The sequence below is a fragment of the Panthera leo genome, chromosome A1, assembly GCF_018350215.1.
Source record: "Panthera leo isolate Ple1 chromosome A1, P.leo_Ple1_pat1.1, whole genome shotgun sequence".
Classification (NCBI taxonomy): domain Eukaryota; kingdom Metazoa; phylum Chordata; class Mammalia; order Carnivora; family Felidae; genus Panthera; species Panthera leo.
In genome coordinates this window covers 99,286,210-99,302,774 of record NC_056679.1, presented here as the reverse complement: position 1 = coordinate 99,302,774, position 16,565 = coordinate 99,286,210, and the positions used below count along the sequence as shown (strand labels likewise).

The window sequence follows — 16,565 nt, the reverse complement described above, 5'->3', positions numbered from 1 at the left end:
AGAAAGTAGAGCTTCTTATCAAAGGAAGCAGGAAAAAGAATTACACAGATGAAAGCAAAAGCAACTATAATCCACCCCTTCTATGACACACGGGTACACACACACTTCTTATATGTACATATCCATAGGGGCAATAGACATAAAAATAGTTTCAAGATAATCATATATATATGATATATATATATATATATATATATATATATATCATATATATATATATGATATATACACATATATAGAAGAGATGTGTATATATATGATATATATATGCATACAAACACATACGTATCTATATATATACACACACACCTGGATATACTGTATATATACATATAGGTGTCCCAAATGCCATAGGTCAGTTTTAAGCTTTAGTAATACCAGAAATGCAAAAGCTACAAATTATAAACACCACCATCTGAAAGTTGAACTATTTTAATTTCCCTTATATAGCTTTGTGAACTGTAATGCTTTAAAAACATTTTTTTTGTGTGTATCTGTCCCTCTGACTGAAGATGGCAGATGACAAAGAAAAATTACAATTTATCTTTGAAAATGTATAATTACAGTGTTAAGTGACATGCAAATAATTCAACATGCAAATTATATTGTTCAAAAATTGGTAGCTTTTAGGTTTCTAAAATGATTAAGCTTGAAAGTGTGCTATGACTTTTGGGACACCCTTGGGTACATATACTTGATCGTCTCTGATGTTTGTCATACGTTCCATCCTTCCTACTTTGACCGTGTAAGAAGTGTGTGTACACCTACACGTGCACGAGCTCATGAAAGCCAAGGAGTGGGTTTTCTTTACTTTTGGTTTCGTCTGTACACTAGCTTTTCCTGTCTCAATGATAAGAATGGCTCCCCAGGCAAATAACTGTGTGGGTGAGCATGTTAGAGAAATGTAGGGGAAAGGTATATGTGCGTTTAAAGAAAAAGATATCGAAAAATAAGTCAAGTTGTTAACAAAGACTACGTTGGTGGGAATGTGTGGGTGAAAAGGTATGGATGACAATCTGTACCATCTGTATCCGTCAGTGTTCATGCTCTGCTACACGTATTCTGGGTAGAAGGTATGGAGGAGGGGAATACATTTGGTGGGTTGAAGAGTGACAGCTGGGCTGGAGAATAAGACTACAAGCCAGGTGGTCAAGCCTCCACTAAATGAAAGGGACCTGAGAAGCTACAAGTAGAACTGAGACTGGGAAGGAAATTGACATATCCTTTTAAACCTTCTGTCAAGTTAGCAATCTCCTTCCTGGAGTCCTGCCAAGTCCTCATCAACCTTCTGTTGCACCGGTGAAAGGTCTAGGTATGAGAAATGTGCTTTCCACAGTACTAAGATCTCTCTAGGGATATCGCCCTCTTCTCCACAAGGCAACCTTGCAGATGTCTGCAATGGCATCGAACTCCTGGAGGGGTGAGGTGGGCTGGCAGGGGCAGGAAAGTTGTCTTGCAGATCTCCTGAGTGCACAGTATTCCTGGTGTTCCTCGGGCTCCTCACAGGTCCATGTGGATATTTTCTCCAGACACGGGCACCACATTTTACCAGGGTAACTTGGGAGCAGCTGCAAAGGATCAGGGACATCCATCTACAGCCAGCCCTCCCTGCTATGGGGCTCACGAGAACTTTTGTGCTCCCATCAGACTGTAGGAAGGTACTGGATACCATCACTTGAAATCTTTGGGCCATGGGTCTGTGTTGCTGTGAAAAAACCAAAACAGAGAAGAGGGTCCCTTCAGTGAGGAAGGCAGCTTTTCTTATTTTAGTGATAAGTCCTCAGTCACTCTACATTATTCAGAAAATTTGGGGCCATTCCCGGGCTACAGTCTAACTGATTTCTGGAGCATGGAAAATGAGCCCTTCCTTCGTCCCATTAACTAAAAAGACATACACCCATTCGTTGTAGTGTGAAGCTGGCTTTGCAATGTCTTTGTAGTTTCATCCATGTTTAACCCCTCTACAGATCCCTTAGAACAAGGCACTTGATGCTGTAACAAAAATAAAGAATAAGATGTGGGGACTTTGCACTTTCATAAAAGAATATGAGGATCCTCCAGGAAGCAACACATTAAAAGCTTCCAGAAAGGATCCTTGGCAGAAGGGTACCCTCGATCCCTCTCCTCCTCCAGTTGCATCTGACACTTGAGAGAAAGCAACCAGAACTACAGGCAAATAGTATATACCAAAGGGGATAAAACAACAACAACAACAACAACAACAAAAAAACAAAAAAAGGATTCCATTGGTTGTTTCTCTCAAGTGGTTGTAACTCCCCAGCAGATTCCTCAGGGTATGCAACTCACAATATGACATCTGAGATCTCACTCACACCTAGGAAGACTGGCCTGTGTACCAACCCTTCCTCCAGGAGACAATGTTTGTCCCTGCTAAGCCCTGTGCCTCTTGAAAGGGAGGCAGGCCCAGGAATATATTTAGGGTGGATGTGACTCCCAAGACATTTGGTTTACCTAGGAATGATGGGCCCAGGCTTCTCTGCCCTACTGAACTACCAGACTGGTCTGTCTTTACTCCTGTCTCCTTAAAGGGCATAAAAAGGAAGCATTCTCACTAATTAATTCCACTTTCAAGTCTATATTCTTCTGAAGGAAATTCATCATCACAGTTACTGGAGAACCTCAGGAGGCATCTCTGCTGGCTGCCACCTTTTCTCAGAACCCTGAATCCCAAATACCCTTGAGGTGCTCTCTTACCCCAAGGGTCCTCACCTCTTCTATAATTTGGCCCCTAGAAGTTGCCACCTTCCAGTGAGTCTTTTTTTTCCCAACTGTAATGGTGGCGATGATATACTGGTGTTCACTGTTCTTTCGTTGGCTCAAGAACATCTTGCTGTTCCACAAGGTGTGACCTTCCTTCTTCTTCCTCCTTCTTGGGAGAGGAGTGGGTAAAAGTGAAAATGGTTCTCTGCTCCTATGGGTGGTGTGGTGATAGTGGTGAGGGTGGGGGTGGGTGTAAATAAACAACAGTGGGTATTAGGGCTGTTTAGAGAAGATGAAGCCCCCTCAGTAGAGTATGGCCTACTCTACTTCCTCTCTTTTAGGGGCTGAAAAGTAGTCTGTTTATTTGCGTGAAGATTTCATGCCAAAACGCTTTCCTTTCTGGCATTGGTACATTATCTTCCTGACTTTATTCCTCTTCCTCCTCTTCTTCTCTATCCTGCTCTTCTTGCTCTTCAGCCAAGTCAAGGTAAGATGGAAAGTACGGCAGCTAAAGCCCTCACTGATCCCATGCTGCACGTGCTGCTGGAGGACCTCTAAGGTGGGGAAGACCCGGCAGCAGCCCATGCACCTGACACCACTATCCTGGGACACCAGCCATTCGGGCGTCTTGGCCCTGGAACACTCATCTACAGCTGGAGGTTCTGCTGGACTCTCAACCTCCTCCTGTTCCTCTTGGTCTTTGTTGTTCCAGCTGGACTCACTGTCAGTCAGGAGTTCCTTCGTACCCACATAAGAGAGGGTGGCTTCTGTAGGGCTCTTTTCAATAAAGGTCATTTTTTGTATTCTTGTCTTCTTTGAGGGAGGCTCCAGTCCTTCCTCTGTGTCACATAAGACAGCCACTCCCCTTTTCATCTGGACACGCATATAGTAAATTGTCATGAGCCTTTCCTCTTTCATGTCTTCTGAGGTAAAAGAGGACTTAGTATCACTGACAAAATGGAATGGGAAGGAGACGTGTGGAAAGGGGGAGGAAGTCTCCAACTGGTATCCAAGACAAGAAACATCTTGATGTAATTGATGGATTCCTAGGAAAGAAAATTCCAAACATAAAACAAGTAGAATAAGTATGTGATGTCTGGAGGACTTAATATGGCCAGGAGAATATTCCTATGCAGAAATGTGAAGCAGAAGCATATGTACATGTTACACTGCAGAATTCTGGGAGTGGTATGTTTTACTTGAGGTGCACCTGGTATAACTGGAGAAATGAGGGTGTGGTGTGTGTAGCGGAGTTGTATGTGTGTCTGGGGACATCTCTGGTGAGTGTTTTCGATACTGGTAAAAGGCGACGGCGGATGAATGTGCGCATGTGCGTTAAATGTGAACAAGTGCAGGAGCGCTGCCTATTCTTGCTGCGAGTCGATATGACATCGAGTGTTAGCAGAAGTGACCTGAGCTCTCAGAATGTGTGGCTCCATGAGGGGCCGAAGTCTTTGTGGGTCAAGTGGCATATAGATTAGAAAGGCAGTATATGAAAGTGCATTCCCTCCAGGGTCTATGAATTTTCTGCAGTTTGGCTTAGCATGAGGGAGTTGAAACAAGTTATCTGTGTGAGGCAACATAAATTGCTTACGGGATTAGTGTGTAAGTGGGTGAGTCGGAATGAAGGTACCGGGGCATACCTACACCATGTTACTAGAACACAGGAAGGTTAATGAGGAATGAAGGCAGGTAAGTTTGGTAGAAAAAGTAAAAGGAAGGAGAAATGGCACCATACCTGGTAGGAAGGAATACAGATGAGTGAGTGTGTGTGAGCATATGAATTCATGCTCCTCTGAGGGGGAAGGTTCCGATGAACTGCCCACACCGACACTGTGCTCTACATGACCCATCCCAGTGTTCATATGAGGAGCGGTGTCTTATCTTTGAAGGGACACTGACTCTCTCTGTTCCTCTGCAGAGGCTTCAGCCCAATGCCTCCACCCTGAAACCCTTTTCTGCTTTTGAGGGGAGACTAAATAAGTAGGGCTTGGGCCAAGCAGCTCAGTTTTACCTCCTCTCCATACTCAGACCCCACCTGTTTGTTTTTCTTACCACACTCATCAACAGGAACGAGCTTGCGTACAGAGGAAACACAGGAAAAGTATTCTGAGACAGAGGACTTTTCTTCTGCTGCCTGATTGCAGGCAGGGACCACTACACATGACTCAGCAGGAGGGACATCCTCTTCACCTTTCGTGACTTCTGGAGAATGGAATAAACACGAAGAAACACACAAAAAACCCAAAACATTGAGGTGGCATTTTGTGGAGTCATTAAAACAAACAAAACCAAACAAAACATTGAGATGTGGCATTTTCCAGAGTTTGTCAATTCAAAAGACACACATTGAGTGGACATTAGAAGCCACACATCATTACCAAACGTGAGACTTGCTCTCATTAAAATGAAGGTGACTTTCTCATTTGAAACCCAAAAACTCTAAGGTGCGTTGGCCTTTGAAAACTTCACTTACTCTAAGATATAAGTAAATAATAATTATTAAAATTGTGTTTATGGTGGACGCCCATGATATTTAGTACCTCGTATGTGATATTTCTGGAGATGTGTAGAGAATACTGAACACTTAGAAAGAACTATTCCTGGAAAACAGTATGCAGTCACTTAAGTTGGATATTAATAGCTTGATTTTCCTCATGGGAAATTGTGTAATTAGGGAATGTGGGGTACAAGTTGTATGAAGACCTCTGCATCTACATCTACTTACATATGGATATATATCTATCTACACACACATATAGTGAGGATAGACAGATGATGGATGGATGGATGGAGAGAGAGAGAGACAGAGAGAGGGAGGGAGGGAGACAGAGAGAAACATAGATACAAAGATATGTATATATACAGATAAAATCGATTTTCAAGATTCCCTCGGAACTCTGGTGCTGGAGATGGTCAAATTAAGACTTCACAGACTCCTCTTCTGGAAATGTATTTCTACATTTCTCTTAGATTTTTAATCTTCCCATTCAGATCCATTAAGGGCTTCTTCCAAAGAAGACAGGGATGCTGAAATGGTATATTCTGCCTAACAATTATAAACAGAGACCCTGGGCAGTCCTTGAGAGAAGAGGTCATCTATGGACATTGCTGAGCAAAGGAGCTCAATTCTAATTTTTGACTAACACGCTGCCTCACCACCATGCCTGAATCCCCCTCAGCCCCTCCTCTCCCCCATCACATACCACTGTGAATGGGCCTGTCTGGAGAAGGGACACCGAAGATCTGTTCTGAGTCTGAAACCTTTGCCATCTGGTTGTGGAACTGGACCAACCTAGAGGGTCCAGAATGTGAAGAGTCTTCTTCACCTGATTTTAAGACCTCTGGGGAAGAGAAGGAAAATCAGATATTTTTTTTGCTTCCACTAAACATTCAAGAAATACCACAAAGAATCACACACATGGCACTTATCTTCATGAAGATTATAGTCTAGTTTCTGTTCAAAGTCCTAAAATCAAGGTATATAAAAATATTTGTTGGAATGAAGTATCTGATGAACTATGAGTGCCCTATGTTGTTTTCTGGAGTGTATCCAAGCTCAAATTCTTTCCAGGTACATGATAAGGTAAAGGTCTCAGTTTGACAGTTGTGGTTTATGATATATAAGTCCTGCTGCTTCATGGTAGGTTTAGAATTTACAGGAAAGAATTGACTGACTTCCACTGCTGGTCCTTATCCTCCCCTTCCAGGTTATCTACTCTTGTGGAACCTCACATGAGGGCCCTGCTGAACAGGTATGCAATGCAGGACCTGGAGACTCCAGTAGGAACCCCAAGGTGGACTTCAGACCACACCTCTCAACAATGGACACAGCTCCCCTGTCAACAGCTACTGACTGCTAAATGGTTCAGCCCTCATTTGGCCCTGTCACTGGTGTCACTTTTCTCACATGCCCCACACATTGTTCTGATCAATTTTTGCTCCTATACTTACCAAACTCATACCCTACCTTTAAATCTTCCCAATCTACAGGTAAATTCTATGTTGTTGGTTATTTTCCTACTAAAATATGCATATTTCTTGGATCACCTCTATCTCTACCATGACTTTAAACACATCATGGATATCGCCAGTTTGTTTTCCTTCCTCCTACATTTCCATGGACTTTCAGTAAGAGGTGAATTTTTGTTCCTAATAAAGTAACTCAGGATTAAGTCTCTTATGTTTAAAAACTTCAGTTAAGCCTGGACCCCAATTTTTACTTCACAAAATACGTCTATTTTGTCTCTTGGATGACTGGTAGGTCATGTTGGTGTAAGGATGAGACAAGTCAGTGGAGGTGGTATATCTTTCAGAGAGTTCGTATGTGTACCAGGTTTGATGAGTACAGTCTGATATGTGCATGTGTCTGTCAGGTTTCTTCAATAATTTTATGTAGACGGTGTAGGGGTGACACGGACATTGAATGTGAAGGTGGCGTTGAGTATGATGTGTTGGGTGATATGCAGCATAATTCTGTATAGGTACAGCCAGTACATCTTCCCTGTATCATGAGTGATCTGTGTGTCATATACTATTGAAGTTCAAGTAGTTACATAATATCTGTTGGTTTATGACAGACTATATGAACCTGGGTGATTCTGTGAGATCTGGTGACACTGAGAAAGTGTTGGAAGACTAACCATGTGAAGGATACATGGGAGACCTCATATGAGCTCCCAGATTGTGGAATTGCATGAGGAACCCAAGGGACTAGGAACAGAAAAGTTTTAGAAGATGGTATATGATTGTGTTGGCTTCATGCATTACTGTGCAATACGAAGTTCTACAAGAGTGAGATTATCTGTGTGAGTTAGAGATTACAGTATCTAAGGAATGAGGTTAGAGAAAGCAAACGTGAAGAATACAAATGCTGCAAAATGAGCATTTGTATCCTCCTTACTATGTGAGGATCTGAGCTTATGAGAGTGTCTGGGAGTGTAAACAATTGGGAGCAGAGAATGGGGAATGAAAGGAAGAGTGTTAATACATGTAAATGTGAGGGCACACGGTGATGAGTCTAGCTGTGGGTGTCATGGAATAAAGATTCCTGTGTGTTTACGGGGGTAGGAGGTTGTTAGAGATAAAATTTAAGGATTCTTTTCAAATCTCTGTCCCATCTTCACCCGTTAGAGGACATATGCTAAGGAGTTTACTCCTCTCAAAGAAAAAAAGGAAAATCTAGTGGTTCCTCCTTAGATACTCTCTCTGGTCCTTGCTGGCCCATTTCACACTGGTTGTCAGAACTCTGCCCACATTATGACCAACCGAGTTCATCTTCCCAGGTTCAGACTGAGTTTATCTTGCCATTTCTCAGAGATGTCTGACATTTCCTTAGCCTCCATCTTTGCAAACACGGTTCTGTTTTGATATCCTTGCACTTTGGGCTATTTGTCCTTTTTGAGATTTCCCTCGAATCTCTCAGTTTTATTTTATATGGCTGCAAATGAGTATCCCCCAAGGGGGAAGACACCTTGCATTCTCACTGTAGTCCAGACATAGACTTGGATCAGCTGATACCAGTTTGTAGACAGCAAACGCCGTGCTTACTTTCTCTGCCACTCCCTACCTCCAGTCCAGACATCTCTACTTACGAGTATTCTTATTGTCAGAGACAGAGAATGAACAGTTTGAGAAAATGACATTGTTTTCTTTGTGCCTGGGAATAGGACCAATCGGTGTAGTTTCCTTTTGCTTGTTTAAGATTTCTGTTAAAGTGCATCCAAATTAAAGAGATATATCCAATCATTCATACACTCAGTTCATTTGGGTTTCTAACTCAGACATACGTGTGCCACGTATGGAGAATACTGCATGGAGAATAGAGTCTTTTTTCTGGCCAAAGCTCCAGAATATAAGTACTCAAAATTTTTTTTAAAAATGTTCCCAACTGTTGTTGGTTAGGTAGATAGATGTATATTGTCTTCATGGAGACCCCTACAGTGTGTCCGGGAACTGTGCTATGACAGAGTGTAGTCAATATATTTAAATATTTGTTTACTTGACTCTACATCTGCCATTGCGTGTAACACATTTTCATTTTCGTTGTTAACCTATTCACATGTCTTTGCGTGTAACACATTTTCATTTTAGTGGTTACAGGCTGAATAATACCTTAGCCAAAGATGCCCATAACCTATCCCCAGAACCTGTAATGTTACCTTATAAGGCCCAAGGGACTTGACAAATGTTATTAAATTAAGGACCTTGAAGTAGAAAGATTATTTTGGATTAGATGGGTGGATCTATATGACATATTTTAGACTTCTGACCTCTATAATAAGAGGATAAAGTGTTGTTGTCTTTAATCCACTAGATTTGTCATAATGTTATAGCATTTGATAGCTGATAACAAATATATTACCTTAAACTAAGCACTGCCATATTCACTGGGAGCTTTCAAAATGGGCAGGCTCTATTTACCCAATTTCCTTTCTTTTCTGAGGGCGAGTTACTTATGTGAGTCAATGGTGCTGCCCACTCTGTGCAAAATACGCAGCTTCGAATACTTGAACTCCCAGTCATGTTACATGTGACTATCATCTAATACTTCAGGTATACCCGTTTTGTTGACCATCTCTGAATTCATGATTACCAGTCTGGGTGTATTAATCATCAAGCCTATTTACATTCAATCACAGACTTACCAACTCCTCAGCTCACCTTTTGTTCCTGTGTTCCATTCCATCTTTCTGAATAGATTCTGTGCTTGTAACTTTTTTATATTTTATTTTTTACACTTTTTACCTGAAGAATGTCTTTATTTCATCCTTATTCTTTATGATATGACTGTTCTTTTCCTTCAGCACATAGTTTTACACTGTCTTCCAGTGTTGACAATCGCTGCTGAGATGTACACTGCCTGACAAATCACCATTCTTTTGAAGTATTGTGTGCTTCTCTCTAGTTGCTTTAAGGTCTTTGTTATTGAGGTTGTGAATGTTTGTTTTAGTATACTCAGGTTTGGATTTATTTTTGCCTTTCCTGTGATAAGCTTCCTAATAATGTTTCCTGATTCTAAGGATTTGTATCTTCCATCATTTCTGAAAAAAATCTTGACCATTATCTCTTTATGTTGTCTTACTTTCTTCATATTACTCTTCATGAACCTCGGTTTGATATGTCATACTATCACATTTTGTCCTCATTTATTGTAATCTCTCTCTCTCTCACACTTCCCATCTATTTATCTCTCTGATTTCTATTTGTAGGTAATTCCTTGGCTATATCCTCTGGGTCACAAATTTTCTTTTCATTTGTGTCAAATGTGATGTTTAATTCATCCCACATTTTTTATAATTTCTAAAATGTTATTTCTCATTTCTAAAACTACCACTTTTTTAAAAAAACTTCTTTCTTGATAGTGTTTTCAGTTTTTACATCTTTAATAGTTTTAAACATTATTTACCACCCCTAAAGCACTATTAAATTAAGTGAACTTTGAAGCTAAAACTTGGTGTTCACGGTGTTTGCAGAATCTACCTTGAAGGTATATATTTTGTAGTTTTCGATTGTGAGCTCAAGTTCAGCAATTCATTACCTATAGGACTCTTTAACATAGATAACTAATGATGCAGGGCTCTTTTATATTTTCTCTGGTCATGTATTACTAGAGTGCTACAAGCTATGGTTTAATTTTATATTAATTCTTAACTTGTAGGCTTAATGGATACCACAGCAATTGTGGATACTGTGTCTTTGATTCTACTTCTTCCCTCAATAAATGATGTTTGTCTCAAAATGAATGCACAGAGTACCTTCCTACCCCCTACGAGTGAAAAGTGTTTATATATAATGAATTCCTATTGAGGTTAAAAAACAGAGACCTAGACTCCCAAATAAGAGAGGAGGAGAATATGATAACTGGACCCAATGTGTACCTTTCCCCCAGTGGCTGAGCAGAGATGCTGAGCTGGACGTCTACAGGTCTGTTCAGACTCCCACTGCCCTGATCTGCCTACACTTTAAATGCCCTTTCTTTCTCCTTACCAACATAAGGGTGACGGTGAAAGGAGGAGTTATAGGAGAAGTATTTCAATGCAGAGTGTCCATCTTTTGCCTCAGAGACCAGAGTACTGTCTTCCAAAGAGTACTCAGGTGGTGGATCATACTTGTGTGACTTTGGGATTCCTAGAAAATGAAATCAAAGTCATAAAAATAGTTGGTTCCATTCTGTTCCCCTCCTACTGTCTTCTCCCTAACCTACTCTCCCCACTGCCAGCACCCTCCTGGGGAAATACTTATTTTGTCCTGAACAGTACTTCAGCATTCCATTCTTCTATCTGGATCTTGCTACTATGGCTCCTCATATCCATTCACCCTGGTTAGGATTTTTGGTACCATTTGCTTTCCTTTACATTTGATACTCTTTGACCCTCCACATTCAATATCCTAGAGATTTATAACCTCAAATGAAACAATTGATGCATTTTTATTTTTGAAGAACATATTTTTTATTATTATACCAGTGTCTCTGTTTCCAAGTTAACCAAGCTCACTGCTCACTAATAGTTTAAGATTATGATCGTTCCTCTGGGGCGCCTTGGTGGCTCAGTCAGTTATGCATCCAACTTCGGCTTAGGTCATGATCTCACAGTTTGTGAGTTCGAGCCCTGCATCAGGTTCTGTGCTAACAGCTCAGAGCCTAGAGCCTACTTCTAATTCTGTGTTTCCCTCTCTCTCTGCCTCTCCCTGACTTGTGCTCTGTCTCTCTAAAATAAATAAACATTAAAAAAAAAAAAAAAAAAAACACGATCATCCCTTATGGATGTGTCTGCTATGTGTATAATGCACATGTTGTAGCAAACTGTTGTGATGGATGCAATGTGATTTGTGTGTATAAGCTCCTAACATGTTGCTTAAGACAGGACTGATGCTTAATATATGATTGATTTGGTGTTTGTGAATCTGAATACGGGGTAAATTTTGCGTGAGTGAGAACAGTAGGTATGCTTCGTGTCTGTTTCAGTTCAGCTAATATCTATGTGTGTAGATTGCATGTCCCATGATTACATGTTTGAGTGTGTATATGCTGTTATGATTCAGATGTATAAGGTAATGATTAGGAATATTCTCTTTAAGACTCACCGCATTAGTTGATTTGTGAAATCTAAAGAAATAATGAAAGAACATTAGAAGGTGTAAAAATCAAAATTGTAAGAGAAAGAATATATGAGGCTTTGAGACTATGTGAAGATCCAAATTAAATGGGGGTACAGAGGACGATGTGGAAGGTTAAGTGTACAGTGATATGTGACTGCATAAGAAAATAAAGGCATAAAAGACTCATGTCTAAGAGATTAAGATAAAATCTGAAAACTACCAGCTAACAATTTAACTCAAGCATTCTCCAAACAGAAATATGTCAGATAGCAAAATGCATGTAATAGAATATTCAAACATCACTTTTTAGAATAGCCCCATATTAAAAACAACCCAAATACTCAGAAAAATATAATCAATAAATTATTTATATTCATAAAATATGTGTTTGTGTGTGTGTGTATATATATATATGTGTATATATATATATGTACACATATATATATATATGTGTACATATATATATATATGTGTGTGTGTGTGTGTATGTATCTGACACACAGAACATAAATTTCACAGATATGATGAGTTAAAGGAATCAGACACAAACTATAAATTGTGTACTACTATTTAAATGAAATAAAAAAAAATAAATGAAATAAAAAAAAAACAGGGATAACTAATCTAGGGTTCTGGAAGTCAGAGAAATTACCACTGTTTGTATGGTAGGGACAAAAATATGGCACAGAGAATTTAGACACATATGGAAGATTATAAAGAAATCAATGATGGGAATAAGGAGTGCGAAAAGTGTATATGGTGATAAGTGTGAGAACACTGGCTATAAAAATACATGAAAGGGACGGGTCTTAGACTGGATGTCTCTAAAGTCTACCTCAAGTCCAGATCTCAAGGATCCTACCTCTTTTGGTCCATTTCAAGCTTTGAGTAATTTCACACCTTCCTGATAACATATATGCTTTGCTGGCTCATACTGACATTCTCTTCCACGTTTCTCTAGTAAAATTCTCATACCCAACACTCTCCCACCATTTCCTCAAATAAAACACCACTCTCCACTGATCTTTTGGGGCTTATTCTAATCCTCTTAAGTATTTTTCTCTTCCAACTGATGGCTTCCACAGTTGATCATGGAAGAAGATGAAGACACATTGTGAGTCTGTTTCTGTACTAGGGAGCCTTGTATCAACTAATGGGCAGAATCACCCAGTTTATCTCTGGCCTCAGCCTAGATCCCAATTTATTCAATACACTCTCCTTACCAGCACCAGCAAACATGTTTTCTGAAGAGATGCAGGAGAAGTAATCTGAAGAGGAAGAATCTCCCGTTGCTATCTGGTCTTGAGTTGGGGTCATTCCCTTGTGTCCATGATGCAGAACTTTTAAATTCATATATGCTGAGAAATTACATGAAAATAATAGAGATGTAGTCCATGTTTGCTGTTTGTACATTTATCCATCCATTAAACAAACAAGAAGAGTCGACCATGTGACATGTTTTGTGAACAAACATGGACTCCATTTTCATGGATAGCAAAATATAGCTCATTTATTGTATTTATATCATGATTGGTTGGGTTTATATAAGGGCACTCTTTGTAAATGGAGCAGAGACTGTAAGCTGTCTCCTTTCGACCTGGACATACTACTAAATTATATTTGTCAACTTCTCTTGTGGTAGTTCTGACCACGTGATTATGTTTTTCACAATAGAAATGAGTGGAAATGGCATGTGCCACTTCCAACCAGAATCATAAAGACCTCCTCTGTGTCTCTCTGAGCTCTTTCCTTTTCTAGCTGATGAGCATGTTGATAACCCAGGGTCTATTGGAAAACTGCATGTTAATGATAGCAAAGTTTCCATCAGCCCAGGAGGCTTGACCCACTCCTCCTCATATACCCTGAATTATTAAATAAGTAAGAAATAGATGCGTTTGTGTATGAGTTACAAAGGCCAAAGTAGAGATGTAACGTGTTCTTGAGGGGCAAATAAATGGACCTAGTACATAGCACATAGTACATACTAAGCATATGTGATATTAGTATCTACATTTTCCTGGCTTATTTACATTCTACATGTGCGTATATGTGAACACATGGTAGTGAGTGCATATTTTACAGCTTTCATAGTTTACACTTAATAACATCTCTCAACATGCACTCATTTTATTGTAGGTAGACATGACTCACTTTCTAGCCCTCTCTCCCCAGAAACCCCAAACTTTGTTGGAAGTGCCAAGTTCTCTTCAGGAGTAACAACTGCCACTTGGAACTTTGGGGTTGGCTCTCAACTGTCCCCCACCCCCACTCCCTTGAACAATGGTTTTTCCTTATAGAAGTTACTTGTTTACTGTTAATCTCCATGGTAACCAGAATTATTTCAGTTTCCCATTTTTTTTTTTTTTCAGGAGAAAACCACAAACTTTCTCCTCAGTTCAACCATTACGGCTAAACAGTGGTATGTATGTGTATTCTGCCTTTTTCTTGCATTTCACATAGGAGCCCCACATTTACATTTTCATAGTCTGAAGGAAAACAATTCTTTTTTGCTTCTGAATAAATAAATTATGACTTTAAATTCTCATCCCTCTACAACCAGTTTTAAATGTTTTAATTTTTTTCTCACTTTTATGAGCCACATTTTCTTTTTCATTAACAGAAGAAAGGACTATTAGAAGACTCATAATAACATCATATACTTACCCAATGCTCTTAGGCAAAAATCAAAGGAAAATATGATATTTTAAGTAAAACTGTACTACTCAACCACTACGCCTGTGACACAGTGAGTGACATGGTATAAACAGTACAGATCTTAAGCTGCAGAGACAAGGACTTGGCCATTTGAACTTTCTCTTTACTCTCAGATGACCTGTGGCCTCAGAAAAACCAGCATATACACATCCCTCTCCTACCCATCCCTCCTCCTCTCCCTTGCCACAGCTAGGGATACTCTCTCCCTATTTTTTTAAGTTTATTTATTTTGAGAGAGAGGGAGAGGGAGAGAATCCCAAGAAGCCTCAGCACTGAGCTCAATGTGGGGCTTTAACTCATGAACTGTGAGATCATGACATGAGCCAAAATCAAGAGTTGGACACTTAACTGACTGAGCCACCCAGGTACCCTTCTCCTTTTTTTTTTTTTTTTTTAAGAGGCAATTCCATGGTATCCTATGCTCAGAGAAGATGCTTAACACATACCTCTTGACTTCTTGGAAGTTTCGGGAAAGTATGTACTTTCCAGATGTTTCCTTTTTTGTTTCTGCTTCATGGTTCACCTCTTCAGAGTGACTCAAATCAATACCTTTCTCCCTGAAACTCTGCTTTCAGAGAGTCAGTGGAAAATAACAGAGAATCAAATCAGTACATTCAAGAACAACAACTCACTTGAGTAGTTACCTCTCACTAAATCACTGTCTTGACCAGTGCTCAGAACACCATCAGGACTATTATGATGCAAGTCAGCATCAGAATTCTGTGACCTATGCGTTACATCAGTGCACCCCAGGGACACAGCTGGTACTCACAGGACAGAAGGAGTGCCATGACCCACTGACTAGAGCAACTGCTTTCCCCCCAGTGGAAACCCCATCAGTGACTTGAATTTGTGAACTTTGCACATGATATCAAAACTACACATGACTTGGATCAAACAAAGAACATTCTTTTATGTATCTACAGTAACCGCATTACTAAATCTCCCCATGTAGAAGATATTAAAATCGTACCTGAGAGGGGCGCCTGGGTGGCGCAGTCGGTTAAGCCTCCGACTTCAGCCAGGTCACGATCTCACGGTCCGTGAGTTCGAGCCCCGCGTCGGGCTCTGGGCTGATGGCTCGGAGCCTGGAGCCTGTTTCCGATTCTGTGTCTCCCTCTCTCTCTGCCCCTCCCCCGTTCATGCTCTGTCTCTCTCTGTCCCAAAAATAAAATAAAAAACATTGAAAAAAAAAATTTTTTTAAATCGTACCTGAGAGAACTAGGTCTGAATGGTAGAAAAGAGTTGACATTAGATCTTATTAGCAGTACTATTTAACTTATGTGAAATGGTTATATGTAAGGTATATGTTGGTATATACATATGCAGTTGAGGACATCTCATAATCCTATACAACCCTAAAATATATTGACATTCCCCACTCCCGGGAATAGTCTTATGTATTTTGACAACAAGCTGTTGTCTCTTTTGCTACTCTTTTTTCTAATTATTTCCCAAGAGATTTGGGGAAAGTTAAGCCCTTGGATTACATTTACATTCCCTGGACCACATAATGAAGCTTGTTCTCAAGCATGAAGGTCTCATTCTACAGGCTACTGTTCCAGGCCCCAGTCTATGTCCTCTGGAAGGAGCGGGGCTCTGTATAGGGTTTGAACTCTGTGGTTAGCTCCATCCTATCTCCCATCTACCACTGCATACACCCCCTCCCTTAGGGGCAATCTGTATTTACTTCCACCTCAGCAGCTGGACTAAAACCAGGCCATAATCTATGGCCTCCTTCTGTCTTCTTTGGTCCCAGTAGGCACTGCCTCTGCACATTCCCCTCACTCACCAGGGGCTCAGCCTCTTACAGCCACTGAATGGCAGGCACATTTATCAAGAAATGCTCAGCCTTGTTAGCAAAACAAAAATTAGATACTATTTTACATGTATCATATTGGTAAAAAAATAGTAAAAAAATTGGTAAAAAAATGATTATAAAGATATGGGTAAAAAAAGGAATCCTCATGATCTAAAATGACTTATGTAGCCATGGTGAAGAACAATTAGTCAATATTTTGTAAAAT

The 16,565-nt window shown here is 40.1% G+C and overlaps 1 protein-coding gene across 2 annotated transcripts; it reads right to left on the bottom strand.

Annotated features, from left to right (window-relative positions):
* Positions 1–272: 272 nt before the first annotated feature.
* Positions 273–16,249, bottom strand: LOC122216653 (protein FAM170A-like). 2 transcript variants are annotated; one of them, XM_042933761.1, is made up of 8 exons: positions 16,235–16,249; positions 14,985–15,103; positions 13,047–13,181; positions 10,711–10,851; positions 5,928–6,065; positions 4,777–4,926; positions 2,731–3,767; positions 273–1,705 (listed from the first exon to the last, which is right to left on the bottom strand). In XM_042933761.1, exons 2-7 carry the CDS (start codon positions 15,052–15,054, stop codon positions 3,082–3,084), a joined length of 1,320 nt encoding a protein of 439 aa, XP_042789695.1. In that variant the 5' UTR covers positions 15,055–15,103; positions 16,235–16,249; the 3' UTR covers positions 273–1,705; positions 2,731–3,081. The 2 variants fall into 2 exon arrangements, with proteins under 2 accessions (XP_042789695.1, XP_042789684.1); XM_042933750.1 differs by lacking the exon at positions 16,235–16,249 and having other exon boundaries at positions 14,985–15,193.
* Positions 16,250–16,565: the final 316 nt, after the last annotated feature.

What these genes read in the sequence shown, in the direction of transcription:
- LOC122216653 (XM_042933761.1), bottom strand. Translation starts at nt 15,054, where the DNA reads ATGAAGCAGAAACAAAAAAGGAAACATCTGGAAAGTACATACTTTCCC. An exon ending in AACTTCCAAGAAGTCAAGAG is followed by an intron (nt 13,182 to 14,984) that starts GTATGTGTTAAG and finishes GTAATTTCTCAG; the next exon opens with CATATATGAATTTAAAAGTT. An exon ending in CGTTCCTGTTGATGAGTGTG is followed by an intron (nt 3,768 to 4,776) that starts GTAAGAAAAACA and finishes TTTCTTTCCTAG; the next exon opens with GAATCCATCAATTACATCAA.